General features: G+C 34.4%; 1 protein-coding gene across 11 annotated transcripts in view; it reads left to right on the plus strand.

Annotated features, from left to right (window-relative positions):
* Positions 1–23,207, plus strand: part of MYO9A (myosin IXA) — a 281,728-nt gene that overhangs the window by 69,273 nt on the left and 189,248 nt on the right. For 10 of the 11 annotated variants that reach the window (XM_036842812.1, XM_036842813.1, XM_036842811.1 and 7 more), the window contains 5 exons: positions 1,665–1,764; positions 3,282–3,338; positions 9,551–9,648; positions 11,917–12,043; positions 19,717–19,806. In XM_036842812.1, coding sequence (XP_036698707.1) covers positions 1,665–1,764; positions 3,282–3,338; positions 9,551–9,648; positions 11,917–12,043; positions 19,717–19,806 — 472 coding nt within the window. The remainder of the gene's footprint in view (positions 1–1,664; positions 1,765–3,281; positions 3,339–9,550; positions 9,649–11,916; positions 12,044–19,716; positions 19,807–23,207) is intronic. The other variant, XM_036842817.1, reaches the window with a different exon arrangement.

The raw sequence follows: 23,207 nt of genomic DNA on the forward strand, positions 1-23,207 counted from the left end.
GAGCATGGGCTCTAGGCGCCCAGGTTTCAGTATTTTAGGCACGCGGGCTTCAGTAGTTGTGGCTCGCGGGCTCTAGAGTGCAGGCTCAGTAGTTGTGGCGCACGGGCTTAGTTGCTCCGCGGTATGTGGGATCTTTCCGCCCCAGGGTTTGAACCCGTGCCCCTGCATTAGCAGGTGGATGCCTAACCACTGCGCCACCAGGGAAGCCTGTATGTGCTATACTTTCTGATTTCCTTGCGTGACTTGTAAATTTTTGTTGAAAATTGGACGTTTAAAGTAATAATTGGACATTTAAAATAATCATGTGGCAGCTCTAAAAATGAGTTCCTCCCCTTCCAGGGTTTGTGGTTGTTACTTTTGTTCCTGCTGTTTGTTTTGTGAATTTTCTGAGCTAATTTGAAGTCTTTGAAAAGTATTCTTTGTCAAGTGTAGCCATTGAAGTATCTGCTTGGTTAGCTTTAATGATTGAGCAGAGTGTTCCTTAAATGGTTGGAAACAGCAAGTCTCCCAGACTTTGCCTCAGGGCTCTCTATGGGTGTTGGGCCATGAAGTTTAACACCTAGGTAGGCATTTTGTAATTCTGCCTTAGCCTTTACTTCCTCTTTGTGCAGACCTTCCAGGTTAGCGATAGGTGAGAGGTTAGTATCTCCTCTTGTCTTTGCTGAGTGGACATGCAACCCTGGGCATGGCCACAGCCTTATGCATGCACACGGCCTTTTAGATTCCCAGGAACGTATTGGGGCTTTTCAAAGCCTCTGTGGATGTCTCATTTCCCACCTTTTCCCTTTAAGTTTTTTTGGTTAGCCTACTGTGTGCCCCAACATTTATTCATCGCTGCAGGAAGCTGATATGTTCAGAAATTGCCTATAATTGTTTCCTACAAATGTCTCTGGGGCAAAGATTTTTGTACTGGGCTAACTCTGAGTCAGGTCAAATAAGGGTAGTTTTGAAAATGGCCCCTTCCAAGGAACTACCAGACAGATCAGATAATCATATTTCTCAGGGAATGAGACTCTGAATGAGCCCCAACCCCGTTCTGCCCTCTTTTGGAGGCTGCCAGGCTTTGGGTGTCCACCTCAGTTGTAAGCTGTTGGTACTGAAAGCTACCAGGGATCTGGTAAGCAGGAGGTGCAATAGGGCAAGTTAAAAGGCCATCAAGCTTCTGTTTTTACTGAGGTTCAGCTGTTTTTCTTGTGTAAACACTCTCTGGATTGCTGTTTTCTTTTGGTTAATTTCTAGAGTTGATTCTGACAAATTTGCCAGTTTTCTAACTGGTTCTGTGGAGAGAATTTTTAGAGGTCTCAAGTTTACTGTATTGCTGCCTTCACCTTTCTCTTTCGTATTCAGCATACAAAACATTATTTTATTTTGTAGTACTTATTTTTTATTTGGGCCACACTGCGCGGCTTGCTGCATCTTAGTTCCCTGACCAAGGATTGAACCTGGGCCACGGCAGTGAAAGCTCTGAGTCCTAACCACTTGACTGCCACTTGAATTCCCCTGTAGTACTTAAATATTGAATTTATCACCTTTGTATTAAAAAAATGAAGCAAAGCTGAAGCAGTTTACTAATTAACGTTTTCTTTTTCTTTTTTTTTTTCCTTGTTGAATAATAACCATTAGACCATGTTCATTATAAAGCCATACTTCTTTGTTTCCAACAGGAACTATCATGTGTTTTATTACCTCCTGGCAGGAGCAAGTGAAGAAGAGAGATTAGCATTCCATCTTAAACAACCGGAAGAATATCATTATCTCAATCAGGTGAGAGTTCATGAAAAGCATTTTGCAATGTAGGGCATTATTAAATTTTAGCTCTTGAGAAAAGTTTTTTTTCCTAGTACTTTGTTTCTGAAACCTGGTTGGTAGTGGATATTAACTAGCATTTTCATATATGCAATCTAAAAATCTATGTGACGCAGTTCTCAAATTTAAAAATTATTATTACTCTTATATGAATTGGAAAAGATTAGTTATATGTGTACCTTTTGCTTTTTGTGAGACTCTTTAAGAGAATAATAAACTGTTTATAGATACTTCCAATTTAGAAAAATGCTTTACTCTTTCCAAAGTGATTTACCTTTTACAGACCACAGCATATTAAATGTTACTAATGATTCATGCTTGCCCTTGTCAAAGGATTACTGAAACTTTATTTGCATGTTTGAAGTCTAATACATATACCTCTTTGCATGATATTATGATACTGACTTAGAGTATGATTATTTTTATAACTCAGTGATTATCCTGTTAAACATTCAGTATGAAAATTCACTAAAGGAAATGACTTAGAGAATTTGTAACTTACCTTGTAACTCAGAATTCACCCCTAAACTTCCATAATAAGTAGTAATTCTCACAACTTTTCATTGCATTGGTTTCTCCAGTTTTATTCCTCATATTAACAAAAATTCTAGAACTGGTAATAATGGAATTGGTCTGACAGTAGATCATTTAAATAACAGATTGTCTCCCCTCATTTTTTTGTTTGAGGCAAGATGTAATGTCTGTGGAAAGAAATTCCTTTTGGGTAATTTAAAAAATTCTTATGAGGGTTTCGTAAGGAAATTGACACTTTGATGTGGCTCGGAGAGTGTAGTATGTATTTAGGGTTATGAAAGTAACATCTCAGACTTTTTGCAAGATATAGAGCATGCTGTATAACTGATATTTCCTAATTTTGAAACTACGTATTTATATAAGCTAATATAACTCTGTATTGCTATATTGAGAATTTCAAAATTATGTTATATATCACTTCCCAGTATGACACTAGGCATTTTTACTATATTGAATTTAAGTATATTAAAAAAAATCATTGATTTAGCTTCTGAGTTTTTTCCTTTCCCTTCCTGTTTAAACTATTTGCCTTATATATGGGTGATTAAATATTTTCCTTTTTAAAAAGTAGTAATTGCCCATAAATGAGCTGATAGTTGTTAGTATTAATGAAATCCAGAGTTTATTGCATCTCTTCCAGATTTTTTTTGTAATCATTGTCCATACCATACATATTCTTGTCATAAGGTCAGTATTCAGAGACTATGGGACTCAGCAGTTACTGTATTTCAGAGTAACTGCATAATAGCAAGTATGGATTGGTTATGATAATATATGATCTCCCAGAATCTGAATGTTTACTTAGTTGTTTCTTGTTTTGTGCTGCTATACAAAATAACTTTCTTTGGTAACAGCTGTGCTACGTGAACACTACATCTAAGAGGTGATTAGAGAAGTGTAATAATCATTACTTCTACCTAACTAATCTGCCTTACTTTCAGATAACAAAGAAACCCCTCAGACAGAGCTGGGATGATTATTGCTATGACTCTGAGCCGGTCAGTACAAGTGCCTAAATATTCTGTGTTCCTGTTAAAGGACCCTCACCTTGCTCATTTGTGTCTCTCTTGTGACTTAGGAAGAAAATCAGCTAAAATACAAAGAATCTAAGAAAGAAGATAAATCAATGTTTAATTTATTTGAATTGATTTATTTGTATGTGTATGGTTTATTGATTAAAAACCAGTCAATTTACCATTTTGGGATTTTTTTGGCTGTTTAGACTGTATTCAGTATTTATTTTGACCAATAATAAATTGATTGCATTCCTGATTTCAGCATTGTTATGGATCCTTATGAACTATAGGATTTTTTTCCTTGAGATTTGTTTGTTTCAATTCTTTTTCAGTAGTTTAGTTACCCACATATTATGAGTAATATTTATTGTTTATTTTAAAAAGTTATATCCTTCCTGTTTTATATGTCAGTTAATAGTCTTTTCACATAATGAATGCATACTTTTTTTTTTAATAGCAAGAGAGGCTATAGCCTTTATGTAATTTTCCAAAAATTAAGAATTGAAATTCCTATAAATAAGATTATTTTATGTTTTAAATTGAGAATGATTTAAGGGCATATATGATGTAATATTAAATGAGTAGGTAAATTTAGCTTTATTTGTTATATTTTGTAAGAACAAGTTTGTAATTGTAAAAAACACAAAAAGTCTTTTTCCTTTACTTCAGTTTGCAGTTAGGTCAGATGTGAGAGGCTGAAAACATGCACTCATCTATATTCATTAACTAATGAACTAATTTATTAACTATTCCTCCTGGAAACATAACATGTCTTATTCCTTGCTTTAATTAACCATCACTTTAATTCTAACTGCATGCGATTACAAACTCCTCTAATTGCAAAACTATCAGAGTTGAGAAGGATTAGTAATTATGGCATTAATTTTTTCCTTCAGTTTAATTGCATTACCATTTCATAATAAATCAAGTAATTTGCAGTTTCAGATTTAATATTTTGGAAAATAAATTTTAGACACTTAAATGTATAGATACTGATAACTTTTAATAGAAAAATTTTATGCTGTTTTGTCACTCTTGAGAAGCTTCCATCTTTTGCCTAGTACACCAAGTGACTGTGTGTGCCTCATTGGGAAGTAGGTAGGAGACTGGGAAACTCATATGGTGAATATAAGACTTGATTGCCTTTACAGAGCTTATAGTGAAATTGTGAACTGGTCTGCTGTTGTTTAGACAGTCTAAGTAATGCTTAAGAATTTTTGGGCTCTGAAGTAGATAGACCTGACTTGAATACTGGCTCCATCTACTTACTAGTTTTGAGAACCCAAGCAGGTCACTTATTCTTTTGTTTCCATCACCTATTTAAGGGAATAATAATGGTCTTTAACTTTCATGAGTATTAAATTAGTGCATCTAAAGAGTTTGATAGATTGCTTAATACTGTGTAAGCGCACAGTAAATGTTTCCCCCATCGCTGCCACCACTGAAAACATCACTCTCCATCTTTTCCTCTTAGAAGAACTTTGTAACCATACTCTCCTACTCCCTTAGCATTACTTTCATCACTACCCTCCCATTTATTACGTTTTCAAATCTATTATAATTAGAACTTTGATTAATTTCTGTAGCTTTTTTTTCCGCAAGATAATTAATGCAAACAAGCAGTCTATTTGAGAATCTTTTGTTTTGTTCTTTCCTCTTAGCTCCTCCTCATAGTATATTTGGGGGCAAACTAAACTTGTTTCACTCTGAGTTATTAGAACTTATGTGACTAGCATTATAGGAAGAGAGGATTAAGGAGGGTTCTGCAATTTGTGTTGTATTTTTTAACATACATTATTTGGAATTGTATAAATGATCCCAAGAGGAGCTATGGTGAGAAAATTGCTTTTGACAAGGGACCTGGTGTTGCCCATTGTATGGTGATTTAATTCCTTTTAAGGGTTATCCTATTAATACAAGCTCAAGCAACTAGTGTTTCATGGGAGATAGCGGAGGATTTAGAACTGGATAGATTTTGGTTTGGCTACCCCTGTTATTTAGGTGACTTATTTAACCTCAGTCTATTTTCTTCCCTATAAATGTACGTACAATTTAATATACATATGCATAATTAACTCCTTGTGTTTTGAGGATTTAGAGATTATAAATGGTAAGTGACTCTCATAATGACTGATATGTAGAAGATATTTAGTAAATGCTAATTTCCCTTCTTTAAATGGTAATCATCTATTCAAACAGTTTTACCTAAAGCCGGTTCTGAATAACTTCAATGTAAACAGTTAGTGTCACCTAATTTTTAAATTTTTCTGAACTAAGCTTTGAATGATTTTAGGGTCCAACTATCAGGCGAGTTTAGTGAGAATTGCCAGAATAGGTCTCAGGATATTGACATTCCACCATGCTGCAGAGGATTAGAACTCATATCTCAGTGAGGCCAAGCTTCTATCCTGGTCATTACTGCCTTTATAGGAACCCAACCATTTGTATAGTATCTGGCCTCCCATTTTCCCGTGAGGTAGACCTTCTGCAGGAATCCTGATGCAACTTGGGCAGGAATCTTTGAATTCATAATGTTTCCATTCTCCCTATTTTAAGTATTTCTACAGCATAGCACTCTTACTGCTATTCACTGTCCAACAGTTTATAAATTTGTGGTCACTCCCTTAAATACTGCCTTTTTGGTTTATGCCAGTCCAATATGAAGGTCTCTGCATGCTGCACAACTTCCTTTGCATATATTTTTCCATTTAAAAACCACTTTAACATCCATATTATGTTTGATCATTATAAAACCCCTGGTTGTAGTTAGTATGATTACCTTTCACACCAGAAGCAACAGTGGCTCAGAATTTAAGTGACTTCCCCCACGGTGATTCAAATCAGGCTATGTTCTTTTTTTTTTTTTTTTTTTAATTATTATTTATTTATTTATTTATTTATTTATTTTTGGCTGTGTTGGGTCTTCGTTTCTCTGCGTGGGCTTTCTCTAGTGGCAAGTGGGGACCACTCTTCATCGCGGTGCGCGGGCCTCTCACTATCGCGGCCTCTCTTGTTGCAGAGCACAAGCTCCAGACGCGCAGGCTCAGTAGTTGTGGCTCACGGGCCTAGTTGCTCCGTGGCATATGGGATCCTCCCAGACCAGGGCTCGAACCCGTGTCCCCTGCACTGGCAGGCAGATTCTCAACCACTGCGCCACCAGGGAAGCCCCAGGCTATGTTCTTTATATTCTTTTTTCTTAAATGATCTTCAGCATCTTTACTGATTCTCAAAGTCAATTATTCCTATTTATGTCCTATATTATCAACTGGTAGCTATAAAAAAGTATGATTTTTATAAGCACCATTCTAAGAAATATATACAGCATAGGAGAAAAATGTGTAATTTGACTCTGCTCTTCACTTTCTCTCCCTCATAAATGTTTACTACATGCCAGGCTTATTGTAGGTACTTATAAATGAGAAAGCATTCTCATCATCTCATACAAAGGGAAAAAAGGCTGATAGCATGAAAGAACATTTTGGTGTGTTTGTGGGGAGTGTGCAGTGGCATGTTATCAAGTAAGACTAGAGCCTGAGCTAAGTTTGACAAGAGGAATCAATTATTTTCTTTCAGTGGAAAGGTTCCTAACAGTTGTTGGTTAGTTCCCTGCCTTATTCTTTGACCCTTACCGTTTCATTGTTTTCTAAATGACCTCCAACAGCCAGTATTTGTATCTTGGTGCTTGAAGGCTTTTCTCAGAACCCTGGAATGCCTTGTGCTTTTGCATGACCCTCTATAAGTTCCTAGGAGTTAACAGCTTATCTCCAGAAGTCCTCAACCAATAACTCATGGGAGGTGGTATATAATGTGTTCCAGCTCCTTCACCTGTCTATTTTTTATACTGTTTCCCAGAGATTACTTAGGGATTAAAGTCCAGTTGCCCACTGTGGTAGCTACTTTAATATTGTACCCTATTTAGGCTACATTGCCTTCCCTACATTCCGCTAGTACTTGTACTGAATCTTTGTCTCAAGGTCTGCTTCCATAGGAACGCAGATTAAGATAAAGATATTTCTGGTCTGGTAGGTTAGTCCATCCTTAGTTTTTCTAATACCATTGTCATCAGGGAAATACACATTAAGTACAAGCATTTAAAAGTTAATTATGATTTTGGTCTTCACTGAGACCATTTTGTATTTCCGAAGAACAATTTGATTATAGATAACAGCAAGTATAAATGTATTTATATTTTAGTTCTTTATTCAATTTATGTTCTCAATATTTTATACACATTGTTTTATTCATTCTTGGGGTAGATAAGAACAACCGTCAGTTATGAGAATCATTACTGTATCATTGAGTTTACACAAGTGGAAGCATAGTTCTCTTTTTCCCCACTGGTTTATTATAGAAAACTTTTTACTAAATCATAAAATGAGTGAGCTATTTGTGGTTTTGGGGGGAAGAAAAGCAAGAGCTTTTAAAAAGCTTTACTATAGGTAAAAGAAAAATGTGTTAACTTAAAATTTTTTAGTAGGTAGGATGTTGGCATGTCTGTAGAAATATATCTTAAAATTGCTTACCAAAATTTTTTTTAAAATTTATTTTATTATTTATTTATTTATTTTTGGGTTGTGTTGGGTCTTCGGTCTTCGTTGATGTGCGCGGCTTTCTCTAGTTGTGGCGAGCGGGGGCTACTCTTCGTTGTGGTGCGTGGGCTTCTCGTTGAGGTGGCTTCTCTTGCTGTGGAACACGGGATCTAAGCACATGGGCTTCAGTAGTTGTGGAACACAGGCTCAGTAGTTGTGGCTCACGGGCTCTAGAGCGCAGGCTCAGTAGTTGTGGCGCATGGGCTTAGTTGCTCCGTGGCATGTGGGATCTTCCCGGACCAGGGCTCGAACCCGTGTCCCCTGCATTGGCAGGCAGATTCTTAACCACTGTGCCACCAGGGAAGCCCCCCAGAATTTTATAGTCAGAAAATTAAGTACATGGGTTCTCAGAAAGAACGTTTCTTGAAGTGAATTTAAAAATTTAAACTATCTATGTATACCTTTCCATAGAGAATGAAGATATTTTTAATAGCATTCTAAGACTTAATATTTAATTTTAAATTTTATTATTTACATATATATTCATTAACTCATTTTTACAATGCCTAAAGCAAGTTGTACATAGTAGATACTTGATAAATGCTTTTTAAAAAATAAATGAGCACTTTGTTTACTTCTCAAAAAGGAATGTCTCATTCAGTTAAATAAATCATTCATTGTATATCTACTTCAATAATTTCCCACTTTCTTCTTGGCACTGACTTTATATTGGAGATCTGCAGTAAATGAGACTAATAGTTCATGTGTTCATTGAGTATTTAATACAGTATTTCATAGGAAGATAGGCATTAAAAGAGTAAATACATGTGAGGAGGTTTTTGAAAATGTTAAGTGTAAGGGACTGTGAGAACATATAGTAAAGGGATTTAAAGACTTATTTATTGTTTTAAAGATTTAGATTATGTGTACAGTGTTACCGTTTGACTTTTGGGGGAAGTGAAATGCAAGAGTTGCTCTAGAAGAGTAGTATTTTTTTATTTGGTAGTCCATAACTATTTTTACTGACTCATATCATGTGTGTTCTTTGCAGGTTTTTATACTTTCACATATACTTTTTTATTTTGCTGACTGATTACCATGTTGTTTATATTATTCATTAGGAATATATTTATATCTAATATTGATATAATATAAACATCTTTGTATTATAAAAGTCTAGTCTCCACTTCTCAACTAAATTGTTGCCTGTTCTAAAATTTATTTTTGTGTCCCAGGATCTAGTTCACCTTGCATATGGGTAGACACTTATTAAATATTTGTTGAATAAATAACATTTGTTTGTGGAATTGAGCTCTCTTAAATGCTTTGGATCTCCAAGATTCTTCAGAACCACTCAAAATCAAACTTTGTATCAGAACATTTTATACATATTGCTAGCTCTTAAGTTACTTTTGAGATCCTTGCTTGGGTGATTGTGAAAGAGGGAGAAAAGATAACCTACTGGTATTTTGGTAGGTATGTGTTTAGTGTGCATACTTGTAGTGAGATAAGAGGGCTAATGAATTTGGCAATGTCTAAATATTTCACCAGCTCTAATTTTTATAATAGGTATATTTATCTAAAATTACAATATTTCCACATGCCTTAGATTACTTTTCAATAGGTAGTCTTGATTTTTCTCCCCCTTTTTTCTTAAAAAAACAGGATTGCTTCACAGTGGAGGGGGAAGATTTGAGGCATGACTTTGAACGCTTACAACTAGCCATGGAAATGGTAGGATTTCTTCCCAAGACACGAAGACAGTGAGTTTATTTATTGTATTCTTATACCCTCGGCAGAGAATAAATCATGACGTGTGTTTCAAAAATTCCTCTTCTTTGATCCTTTGAAACAATTTTCTGATATTCCTGATCCAGTGCCTGATCCAGTTCCATCTTAAACGTTACTTAGAATTAGAAAATTTATTTTTCTAAAAGACTTGTTTTGAATTGCTTTGTTTTGTCATAAATCTTTGAGAGTCTGTTGAAAGTTGGAGCTCTTCTTCCTGTAAAATGTAATACATACACATTTGCATATTATTGCAAGGTTTTATGGTGCCCCCCCAAACCTCTCCATGTACCTTACCTAAAAACCGTTGCTTTGTAACACTATTTTATAACTCCTTGTTTTCTATATCATTGATCTTTAATCTTATTAAGACATGCATACCTTTCAGTATAACATAATTTTCTATGTATTTCAACTATAAATTTGTCTGTAGTATTGTGCTAAATGTATTTTTTTCATTGTAAATATAAACAAGATAGAACTGTAAAAAGGTTGAGATAAGGATGGAGTAAATTATGCTTAAAATAAAGAAGTAAATTATATTTAAAATAAAACAAACTACTTTAAAGATGCAAATAACCTTAACCTTATAAGCTTTTTGAGAGCAGGAATTCTTAATTCATATTTATAAATCTTTTAATATTGAATTATAGTATATTCAATTGTTTATAAGACATTTATTATTGCTGGAGACTATGCATCACATATTTGTGTGTGAGAAACATTATTGTGCTGATTATTGAATCCAAAATTCTGAAATAGTGTAATGTGCAACTATATAAACTACTACTAAAAATAGTTTTTTAAAAAATGGCTCATCAGTTTGTTTTTTTATGTTTTTGGCTTTCAGTAGTTTTTATATTTCAGTTGATACTGAGTTTCCTCTCTAACTCAGAATGTTTTTATGAAATATTCCTTTAGAATTGACTTGTATTTTGTTTGAGTCGTGTTAATGACTCAATCATTTAAAAATTTTTAATTATTTGAAAAATTACACCTATGAATTAGGTGTTGCTTCAGGACCTCTGAAAGTACAGCTATTAGGTTCCTAAAGCAATATCTTTGTTTTATTTAAAATGCTTCCTAATTTTAGGAAGACACATAGTTAAAATTTCATAAGTAGAACAGATTTATTCTGAGGAAATAACTGGAGAAGGCACAAAGATGTGTGTATATATAGATTTCTAGGAAGGGCTTTTAGATGGAGTATTCAACTGTGTTAAATGCCTTTGAGATATCGTAAGTTAAGGACATAATATATTTTTCTAAGTTACATGGAGGTTCTTGGTAACTTCTATGAGACATTTTACTGGGAGGCAGATGCCAGAATGTGTTAGCAAATAGGGAATGACAAAGTGAAGGCAAGGAGTGTAAGTTAACATTTCAGTAAGCTTGTTTGTGAAGTGAAGAAGATGTGGGATCTAGGCTAGGTTGTTTAAAGTAAAAGAGAAGTGAGATTATTATTTTTTTATTATTTTTTTATTTTTTATTTTTTTGAAGTGAGATTATTTTGAGAGAAAGTTCTTGTCAGATTCAGGCGAGATATAGAAAATTGGTATAATAATGTTCCAGAGTAAACTGAGTTCATGAGATGTATAGCACAAGCGAAGGGATTAGTTGGTGGCTGGAGGACGGGTATGTGTTCTTCTGAGACAGGAGGGAAGGACAGTCCAGATGTAGTTGTTTCACATTAAGGGCCTGATATTAGATAATATACCCCAGTGGCCTCATACTGTTTTTTAAAAAGCATTTGTAATATGATGGACAGTATAATATGACGTAGGAAAGCATTTTAAAAATATAACTAATAATAAAAAATCACCTAGGTTACTTTGTTAAAATACAGATTCTAAGACCTTTCTTTTAAAGATTCTGATTCAGTAGATCTGAAATAGACAGTGTAGGGAAAGGACATTCCAGGCAGGATGAAAAGCATTTAGAAAGTCCATGGACTTTTGAAACACTACAGCAGATTCAGACAATAGTAAGAAGTCCCCTTCAAATAGCTATATCTGACAGGTGATATAATTCTGAAAGGGTTATGTAAAGCGCTTTGCACAGTGCCTGATATAGTGAACACTCAATAAATTTTAGTTATTATAGTTATTATTATCCTCATATTTCTTATTTTTCTGAAGACTAAATGCTTTGTACTGGTTAATTTGCTTGATTAGAATTTTGGAATGAAATAAGCTTAGAGAATGCACATAAGCAAGCTGTAATTTATGGTTTTATTTTCACAGGATTTTCTCTCTTCTCTCAGCAATACTACATTTGGGTAATATCTGTTATAAAAAGAAGACATACCGGGATGACTCCATAGATATATGTAATCCTGAAGTTCTGCCTGTTGTCTCAGAATTATTAGAAGTAAGTGATTACATTCTCAGTTGTCATTTCAAATACTGGGTAACTTTTCAGTTTTTATTTTGTGTAACTATTTTGTAGGTATAAATGGGTTAATACTTTCTATTAATAGTGTTACTCCAAAAGTTGGAATTTTTGCTGTTGTGTGTGCCAGAATCTTTAGAAGATTTGGGTTTTCTCCCCTGCCTCCCTTTGCCCCAGATGTCCATGATTCCTCAATTTGCTGAATAGGATGAGTATTTCACTCTATACTGTATCATGTTCTAGGCCTTTGTAATTTTTCTCCTTCTGTATTTGAGATTTCCTCTCATAGTAGGATGTTGGTTAGATTATTTTATTTGAAGATGGGCTATCTGGATGGGTGGAGAAAAGGGGACTACTTTTTCTTTCTTCATGGCTGAATGGGAGCCAAAGGTCTTCATCTCCTATGATGTTTCTTCCCATATCAGGGTCCTTATTATTACCTTATTCTTTCTTCCTGGAGTGATGATTTCTCATGTTTTCTGAGCTAACTACTCATCTTGAAAGGGATATGATTTTTGTAGGCCCTCTCCTCTGACAGGAAATATATGTGTGTATACTCCCCTGAGTATATTCACATATCTACAAATATTTTTATGTAACCATCTATATCTATATAAAGATAAACATGGTCTGCACAGCAAGGGAAACCATAAACAAAGTGAAAAGACAACCTACAGAATGGGAGAAAATATTTCCAAACACTGTAATTGATGAGGGATTAATTTCCAGAATATGCAAACAGTTCATACAGCTCAATATCAAAAAGACAAAGCAACCCAATCAAAAAATGGGCAGAAGACCTAAATAGATATTTCTCCAGAGAAGACATACAGATGGCCAACAGGCACATGAAAAGATGCTCAACGTTGCTATTATTAGAGAAATGCAAATCAAAACCACAATGAGGTATCATCTCATATCAGTCAGAATGGCTGTCATCAAAAAGTCTACAAATAGTAAATGCTGGACAGGGTGTGGAGAAAAGGGAACCCTCTTGCACTGTTGGTGGGAATGTAAATTGGTGCAGCTGCGATGGAGAACAGTATGGAGGTTCCTTAAAAAACTAAAATAAAAACAGAACTATAATATGATCCAGCAATCCCACTGTGGGCATGTATCCAGTGAAAACTCTAACTCGAAAAGACACATGTACCCCAATGTTCATAGCAGCACTATTTACAATAGCCAAGACATGGAAGCAACATAAATGTCCATTGACAGATGAATGGGCAAAGATGTGGTGTGTGTGTGTACACACACACACACACACACACACACACACACACACACACACACACACATACATACACACACAATGGGATACTACTCAGCCATAAAAAAGAATGAAATAATGCCATTTGCAGCAACATGGATGTACCTTGAGATTATTGTACTTAGTGAAGTAAGTCAAACAGAGAAAGACAAATATTGTAAGATATCACTTATATGTGGAATCTAAAAATACGATACAAATGAACTTATTTACAAACAGAAATAGACTCACAGACATAGAAAACAAATTTATGGTTACCAAAAGGGAAAGTGGGAGGCAGGGATAAATTAGGAATTTGGGATTAACCGATACATACTGCTATATATAAAATAGATAAATGACAAGGACCTACTGCATAGCACAGGGAACTGTATTCAGTATCTTATAATAACCTGCAATGGAAAAGAATCTGAAAAAGAATACATATTTATATATATTGTGTATATATATAAATAAAACTGAATCACTTTGCTGTACACCTGAAACATTGTAAGTCAACTATACTTCAGTAAAAAAATAAAAATTAAAAAAAAAGATAAACATGAGATTATACTGTTGTTTCTAACTAATCCATTAGCACATGTATCATTCTAGCCTTCTCCCCTTGCTTATCTGTAAACTCACACTCTAACAGTGAGGAAGCTGTCTCCCATCAATCTGCCATTCATTTAGGTATTCAATTCCAGTAAATACCTGTAAAGTAGTGTTAGAATTTTTAACCCATATCCCTGTGGGAAATGACTTTATGGAGTCATGTTACCCCTAGTTTTACAGACTCCATTTATTTCCAGAATTACTTAGGTCAGCACCTTTTCCTCCCACCCCCTTCACTGAGGTTGTTCCATATCTTTGTCATACAGTTTTCATGTCATGGTCTGTATTCTTTTCCTAAGATTCCCACAACATCTTAAATAATTTTCTAAAAATTTGTATACATTAAGATTCACTCTTTTTGCTGTTTGGGTTGTGACAGATGTATAATGTCGTCTGTCCTCCACTACATTATCATACAAAATAGTTTCACAGCCCAAAAAATTCCCTGTGCTTCACCTATTCAATCCATCCCAGCAAACTACTGATCTTTTTACTAGCTCTGTAGGTTTACCTTTTCCAGAAGATAACATAATTAGAGTCATATAGTATGTAGCCTTTTCAGACTGATTTGTTTCACTTAGCAATATACATTTAAGATTCATCTGTGGCTTTTCCTGGCTTGATAGCTCATTTCTCATTATTGCTGGGTAATATTCCATGGTGTGGATGTATTATACCACAGTTGGTTTATCCTTTCATCTGTTGAAGAGCACGTTGATCGTTTCCAGTTTTTTGCAACTATGAATAACCTTTTTTTCTGTTAAAATATCACTTACCTTTCAAATCTTGGTTCAAATACTACTTCATGGGACTTAACCATATTAAAGGGTCTAAACTGACTCTATCAGCATAGAACATTTGCTTCTCCTTAGCATAGTTCAGTATTGGCTTTGTAGCATAAAGTTAATTGTTTACCAGTTTGTGTCCATTATAAGGTGGCGGCAATGTTCTTTGAGAGCAATGGATGCCTCTTATTGATCTAACCTTACAGTGTTTATTATTTTGTACATGCCTTGCTGTTGCTTATTAACTTTAATGGAATGAGTTAGCCTAGAAGAAGGGTCAGGAGGGAGAACTTGAATTGGAACTAGATTCACTCACTGGAAGGAAGTTCCAGGGTGTGGAGTGTGGTATCTGAAAGCTGTAATTTTGAAGGTCGTGAGGGTCAGAAAACAGATGGTATTTCAGGCAGGCATTTCAGGTGATATTTTAGTCAAACATTTGGTATTGTGGCTAGTGGTCTTTCTTATAAGTTCAGGCATTCAGCAAGTACCAAGGCTTCTGGTCCTAGTGCAGTATTCCTTTTTTTGGTGAGAGACTAGTAAGAGGAATTCAGGCAATTTAAAGAGGTATTGGTAAAAAAAGGAGAAATCCATTTCTGAGAATTAGACTTACCAGTGTCAAAGTTAGAGTAACAACTAAATGTGATTTGATAGCGAATCTCACTTTTGAACTCAAGCTTCTCAAATTCCTTCTTGTTATATATAGTTTAGACTGGTTCTAGGAATGGAGGTTTAGTAAGTAGAAAGAAGATAATCTTCAAAGTCAACGAGCTAGAGAAGGTCTGAGAAGACCTACCAGGGTATCCTGCCTATAGTTAGATCTTATTTTTATTTATTATTATTATTATTTTTTTATTTAAAATTTTTTTTTGGCCGCGCGGCTTGTGGGATATTAGTTCCCCGACTGGGGATCAAACCTGGGCCCTCGGCAGTGAGAGCGCAGAGTCCTAACCACTGGACTGCCAGGGAATTCCCATAGTTAGATCTGATTTTTAAATATGATTTTCTCTAATAGATTAACATTGATAATGATAATAGGAACCTTAAGGCTTTCATTGAAATAAGATTGAAAGATAGGCACAATAACTGGTTTAATTAAAATGTAAACTCTTTAGTAAATGTTTAATTTAATTTCCCTCCTTCCCAAAGTGATTCAATTCAATAATAAATATAGATTTAGCTTTTAAGAACAAATAATGGTTTAATTTTATTTATTTTTTCCAATTATTTTTTGTAGTTACCTCAGACAGTAGTGAATGCTTTGCATCTTCTGTGTACTAAATCCTATCTGGGATAGATGCTTGTGAAATTATTAAAAGCGAACAAGCTCCAGTAGATTAGTTGTATTTAATTGTGGAGCATGTTTTCGTTGTGAAATATTAGAACCATCATCATTACCATAAATTATTCAATTTTTAGTAGATTTATGTGTTTTGAGTATATTTAACATCTATTGAAACAATATTAAAGAATGAATTTTTAATATACATATCAGTTTCTCAGGTGAATATGAGAAACATTGTAGATTGGATATTGAGCCCATTGCTAATTATTAATATTTTGTATTAATAAAGTTTGTTTATTTATTTATTGGCCTCAACACGCACCTTGCAGGATCTTAGTCCCCGACCAGGGATCATACCTTGGCCCCGGCAGTGAAAGTGCCGAGTCCTAACCACTGGGCTGTTAGGGAATTCCCTCAATAAAGTTTATGTAAAAAATTTAAAGTCATATATGCACGATTAAGACTATTCAGAAAATTATAGAGGTAGCTGATTAAAATATGAATTCAGTAATTTTTTTTAGGATGTTTATCAAATACAAGCAAGATTAGTGTGTTTTGTGTGATTGTGTATATGTGTGTAGATCTGTGTATGACCATTGTCAGGTTTTAGTGTCAGCATTAAATCAGCTCCTTAAAATGAATTGGGTGATTTTTCATTCTTTAAAATTTTTTTTCTGCATTTAAAAGAGGAATCATTAGCAGAGAATAATATGTTCCTTAAAGATTTGAACAATATCAACCCTGTGACCAATTGTATTTGATGTTCTTCCAGTTAATTTTGTGTTGACTGATTTCTCAGAATTTTCAAATCTGGCTTGAACTAATTTTGATAATTTATGTTGTTCTAGGAAATAATTTGTTGATTAAATGTTTAAAACTTATTACTTTTGCATTCTTTGTAAATATTTTGTTGATGTTTAAAATTTTTTTTTCTTTGGTATTAGCTTTCTATTTGTGTTTCTTAATTTTCTCTTTTGATATGTGAGATTTGTCTTTCATTTCTTATTTACTTATTATGTATTGATTTCTATTTTAATATATTTTCTTCTTTTTTTCTGTTAAATTATGAAATGTTTTCAGCATACAATATATGTGGAAAACAGCATGATAAATGCCTGTGTACTTGAAACCTCATCCAAGTAATAAAATATTGCGTGTATTTGAAGTCCACTGTGTACTCTGCCCCCAGCAGAAGTAAACACTACTATGAATTTAGTTTTTTTTCCAGTTTTTATTAATTGAAATTTTAAATGCAGTCAAAAGCAGAGAGAACCCCAAGTACCCCTCATATAATGAACATAACCCAAGTACCCATTGTTAAGCTTCATCACTTATTAATGTGGCCTCTCTCTTTTCATCTGTATCTTCACCTCTGTTCCTTCCCAATTCTTTTAAAACAAATTCCAAAACAAAATCCCAAATATCTAAAAGATAATTTAGATGTTTTAAAAATATTCACAATAATTAAGAACCTACTGTATAGCACAGGGAACCCTACTCAATACTGTGTAATGACCTATATGGGAAGAGAATCTAAAGAGTGGATATATTATACTCGGATAGTACTATGACAGGCATTCTTGTACATGTCTCCTTGTTAACATGTGTGAGAATTATTCTAGGGTATAGTTCAAGGAGTAGAATTCTTGGGTTATGGTATATACACATATTGAGCTTTACTGATACTGACAAATTACTCTCTACATGGTTGTACCAATTTGTACAAGTGTATGGAAGTAACCTATGCTCCACGTTGTTGCCAGCTTACGTTTGTTTGTTCCTTTAAAAAAAATTTCTTGAGTCTACTACATAGGTCATTTATTTTTAAATATTTTAATAATAATTGCTTACATGAACAAATATACCTCACAATAATACTACAGTGGTTTTTAAAAAAATTTATTTATTTAATTTACTTATTTTTGGCTGCCTTGGGTCTTCATTGCTGTGCCTGGGCTTTCTCTAGTTGTGGCGAGTGGGCGCTACTCTTTGTTGCGGTGCGCGGGCTTCTCATTGCCGTGGCTTCTCTTGTTGCGGAGCGCAGGCTCTAGGCATGTGGGCTCCAGTAGTTGTGGCACGTGGGCTCAGTAGTTGTGGCTCGCAGGCTCTAGAGCACAGGCTCAGTAGTTGTGGTGCACGGGCTTAGTTGCTCCACGGCATGTGGGATCTTCCCAGACCAGGGCTCGAACCCGTGTCCCCTGCATTGGCAGGTGGATTCTTAACCACTGCGCCACCAGGGAAACCCCTACAGTGGTTTTTATCACGTATGTTTTTTCTTTGTTTTCTTAGTTTTGTCATTTTATGTAATCTGGTATTAATTTTTTTGTTGTTGTTCCTTGAAATATTTTAAATATATCTGAAAGGTTGAGGTTTTACATTTAAACTTTGGCTGTTTATTTTGTGAAGTTAATGTGCCTCAAATTGTTTCCATCTTATAGAATTTGAAGATTGAGCAATGGATGCTCCAGAAGAAGGTGTATTTTCTTTGTTGTGTAATCATATTTTAAAAATGGTCGACCTGTCATGAATTTGCTGGTGACAGGGTAATGCCTCACTCTCTTGTTTTATAACTCAGTTTCTCCTTGTACTCTAGTCTTTTTGCTTGATATATTTTATATCATATTGTTTACATAAAATTTTATGAATGTCAAAGCTTTATTATGTATGGATGTTTTTATAAAATGGTCTTTTTACCATTTCATGCCCATCAGCATGGCAAAAACCAAAAGTCTGATAATACCAAGTATAGTCAAGGTTTGAAGAAATAAGAACTCTCAGTGCTTCTCCTAGAGAGAGCAAATGGGTAAAACCCATGTACAGGAGTTTGGCAATATCCTGTAAAGCTAAAAATAGGTACACTACAACCTGGTAATTCCACGTTCAGGTATGTACTTCAGAGAAACTCTTGAACTCACATGCAAGAAAATTCACTGCAGTTTATTTTCTGATGGTGCAAAATTGTGAATAGCATAAATGTCTACAAGTAGGAGAATGGATTGTGCACGGTGGTAACTTATATAGTGAGATGCTGTATAGCGGTTAAAATGAATAAGCTTGATCTAAATTATCAACATAGATCTCAAAAACATGTTTGTAATATAAAAACATGAACTGAAATTATACATATATATGTATGTGTGTATGTGTGTGTGTGTGTATAAAAACATGAACTGAAATGATACATGTGAAATTCATGATTGTATTGGCCTCTAGAGGGAGAGTAAGAACAAAGGAAGCATCAACTTTATCTTAAAGTTTAACATCTGTAAGTGAAAATAAACATCTGAAACATCAATAAGTATCCATTATAATGTCCCTGGAATTCAAGAAGTATTGTCACTTTTTAGTCCTTGTCTCCAGGTTGTGGGATTATGGTTGATTGTCTTAAAATATTTTTTGTGCCATTCTGTATTTTTCATATTCTGTACGATGAAACATGTTTCTCTCTTATGATCAGAAAGAAAACTTTAATTTAAGAAGACCCATCTGTCTTATTTACCCTTTGTGTCTTTTTTATGGTGAAGTAGTGTGAGTGGGACACTTCAATTCCACTTTGGCCAATATTTAAATTGCCCAGTGTGTTGTCTTTTTGTTTTTGTTTTTTCTCTGTTGCATATTTACTAATCTCAGTAATTCTTTTTCTCTATTTGACTTTTCAATAAATAATTCAACCATAGTCATAAATCTTTTATATTGAATTTACTTTTCCACTGTATAGGTTAAAGAAGAGATGCTATTTGAAGCACTAGTTACAAGGAAGACCGTGACAGTGGGAGAAAAGCTTATTTTACCATACAAACTGGCAGAGGTATGAATAGATTTTCTTTGAAATCAAGGAACTGTGAACATTTTTAGAAGTTTAGGTTTATATTCTTTCTGTTAACAGAATGAAAATAACAGTATGGATTGAAATATTTTCTGGGCTCTTGAAATTTATTGTGAACTTTCTGTCAACTTGGAAACTTAAAGTTGAATGTAATTTTAAGCAATACGCTTACATTTTTCTCCAATGATCTCAATCTGATCACCATTTTTAAGTTTCATAGTATTAATACGGGATAAGTAGATGGTAGGTAGAATTATAAATAAGCAGTCTTTAACCCAAATGATTATTCCTTGTTGAGCACATCATATCTTCCAGCACATCATACTCTTTTGGTTTACTTTTTCATTGTTGGCCACTCCTTTGCAGTTCTTTTTGTTTGTTTTTTCTTTTCTTCCTGACTTCTTAAAGATCGGGTGCCCTAGGACAGTCTTTGTCTTTTCTTCTCTATACTCTTTATCTAGATTTTCTCACTTAGTCCCATGGCTTTAAATATCATCTGTATAGTAAGGCTTCCAGGTAAGTTTTATTGCTATAGTGTGCCAATATTACTATTATACCACTCAGGTGTATAGGAGTAGGAAAGTTATTGAAAAGCCTACTATTTTATGGTGAAATTTTATGAAAGTGATGAGAAATCAAACTGACAATAATAAAGATAGGACAGGAATATGAGATTGGAAGTCAGAGAGGTGGGGAAACTGATTTAACTGTACAGAATGCTTTCTAGTCAGACATTGATTCATTTATCCCATTGATCCATTTATCCCATTTTTGGGGTCTCTCCTAATTGTACCTACAGGTCCACATTTCTTCATTATGTCAGGTATCTTATATCGTATTTTATAGTTGCCAACTTTGAGAGCTCCTTTCTAGACAAGAGAAAAAGCCAAACCGTTTTAAGAGTTTTGTTCATCTTTTACATAAAAGTTCAATGCTTTTATATTTTCTTTCTCAATCTTTTTCATTATTAAATATTTCTTTATGTTTATTTACATGTTTAACTTTAACTTCAACATTTTGAGATTATTTTTGTAACCCCTGCTTTATTTTTGTTTATGTTTGTTTGGTATATTTATTTGTTTAGTAAATATTTGAAAACACTTTTTGTGCCTGGAATTGTGCTAGGCATTATGAGTAAAATGAAGAACAGTCCTTAAGGATTTTAGTATTTTGTCTGAAGAGCAATGGAAAGAAGTGTTTTAAGCAAAAAGTTGCCTTAGATATTTTTTTAAGGACAATCTGGCAGCAGTGTGAAAAAATCAGTTGGAGGAGAGCGTGTTAGTTTTCTATAGCTGTGTGACTTAATATAATACAGATTTATTATATATGTATTATATAATACAAACTTAGTGACTTAATATAATACAGATTTATTATCTGACAGTTTCCATGGATCATCAGTCTGGGCACAGGTTAGCTGGGTCCTCTGCTCAGGGTTTCACCAGGCTGAAGTCAAGATATTCATGATGGCTGTGATCTTCTCTGAGACTCAACATCCTCTTCTAAGTTCACAGGTTGTTGATAGGATTCACTTCCTTGCAGTTGTAGGACTGAGATCCATAATTTCTTGTTGGCTCTTAGGGGCCATTCTCAGCACCCAGAGTCTACTTGCCATTTCCTGCCATGTGGTCCTGTACACAACATGGCAGTTTGCTTCTTCAAGGCCAGTAGTAGAATCTCTGATGTATGGGCTCAGTCCCTAGTAAGTCAGCTCTACCCAAGACAGTATCTCTTGGGTTAACTAAAAAATTCAGCTGATTTTGGGCCACAATTATATCTTTAAAATCCCTTCACCCTTGTCATATAACATAAGATAGTTATGGGAGTGAAATCCATCATGTTTACAGTCCTGTTCACACTTACTGGGAGAGGCTATAGAGAACATGTACACCTGGTGATGGGAATCATTCTAACACAGAGGGCAAGAGTGAATGTGGAAAGATGAGTTTGGAGGCTATAGTAGTTAGTACTCCTGAGGAGAAAGATGCTTGCTGCTATGTCTAGAATGGTGACCTACTGATAGGGAGAAATGGATGTATTTAAAAAGAAAGAAATTTAGATGGTAAAATCAACAAGATTGGGCAATGATTTGCTTAGTGGGAAGCAGGGAGGAAGAAGGAGATGTCAAGGATGAATCCTGATTTTCTGGTACACACAACTGTAGAATATTGGTACCATTCAGTGAGACAGGAAACACTGAACGAGATCTTGTTTGAGTGAGAAAATAATTGATTGGTATTTGGGCTTATTGAGGTTAAGCTGTGATAGGCAGGACTGCATTCCAGAGAAAAGAGGCTAAAAGTATAATATTGGGAGTTATGGTGTAAATAGGCATTATATTTGTATATTTGGTATATTTGGATTCTCTGAATCTTTTAATTTGATGTGGAGGTTTGTCTTTTAGCTACAAAATTCAGCTCATTTATATTCATTGTGATAACGAACATGTTTTCTTACTCTGTGTTTTAAAATATTTTGCTTTTGCTGAATTTAATCAGATCGTCTTTATTCTTTTTCCCCTCCTCTGGGGAAAATAGAATGGTTATTCTCTCTATATATTCTACTATTGATTCTCTTGATATTTTAAAGATACTTGGTTGATAACTTGCCGAAGAATAGAATTTTAGGGCCACAACCTTTTGTCTCTCAGAACTTCTAAACGTTTTCCAATTATTTTCAAGTGTCTAGTGTTGAAGATAGAGAATTTAATACCTGTCTTCTCTTTCCTATGTAGGTGATAGTTTAGGTAGGTAGTTTTTGTTCTGGAAACTTGAGGGGTTTTTTTTTCACTGAAATTCAGAAATTCATTCATCGTCTATGTGTGGTCAGTTATAGTATTGTCTCCATTTTACAAATGTAAAAAAAGCCGTAGCCTAAGAGTTTAAGTAACTTGACCAAGGTCAAATAGCTGGAATAAGTAGAGAAACTGGGACTGGAAGATAGTCTAGCTCTTAATCAACACTCTCTACTTCCTCTAAAATTAAGAACATAGATATAAATATGTACCTGAATATACAAGCTTCAAAATAAGTCCCTAGATGAGAAGTACATAAATTATTAGGATTTGTATTCTTTTAAGTTCTAGGACTCAGCTGTCTAAGATACGTGCCCCACCAACCCTCTTTTTAGGTTGCAGTACCTTCTAAATGTTGGATTTTCTTTAAGTAATAGACTTCATTTTTTAGACTAATTTCAGATTTACACAAAAATTAAGCAGATAGTACAGAGAGTTTCCATAAACTGGGGAAAGCTTGAGGTGAGGGAAAAAAGTAAATCACATAACTCCATAATGAAAGAATTGTTACTGTTTGGGGATGGAGAAATTCTAGAGGTTACTGTGGATGACAAGCTGAAGACAGCCAGGAATGTAATTGTGGTGGTAT

The sequence above is a fragment of the Balaenoptera musculus genome, chromosome 2 (genome assembly GCF_009873245.2).
Source record: "Balaenoptera musculus isolate JJ_BM4_2016_0621 chromosome 2, mBalMus1.pri.v3, whole genome shotgun sequence".
In the NCBI taxonomy this organism is placed as follows: domain Eukaryota; kingdom Metazoa; phylum Chordata; class Mammalia; order Artiodactyla; family Balaenopteridae; genus Balaenoptera; species Balaenoptera musculus.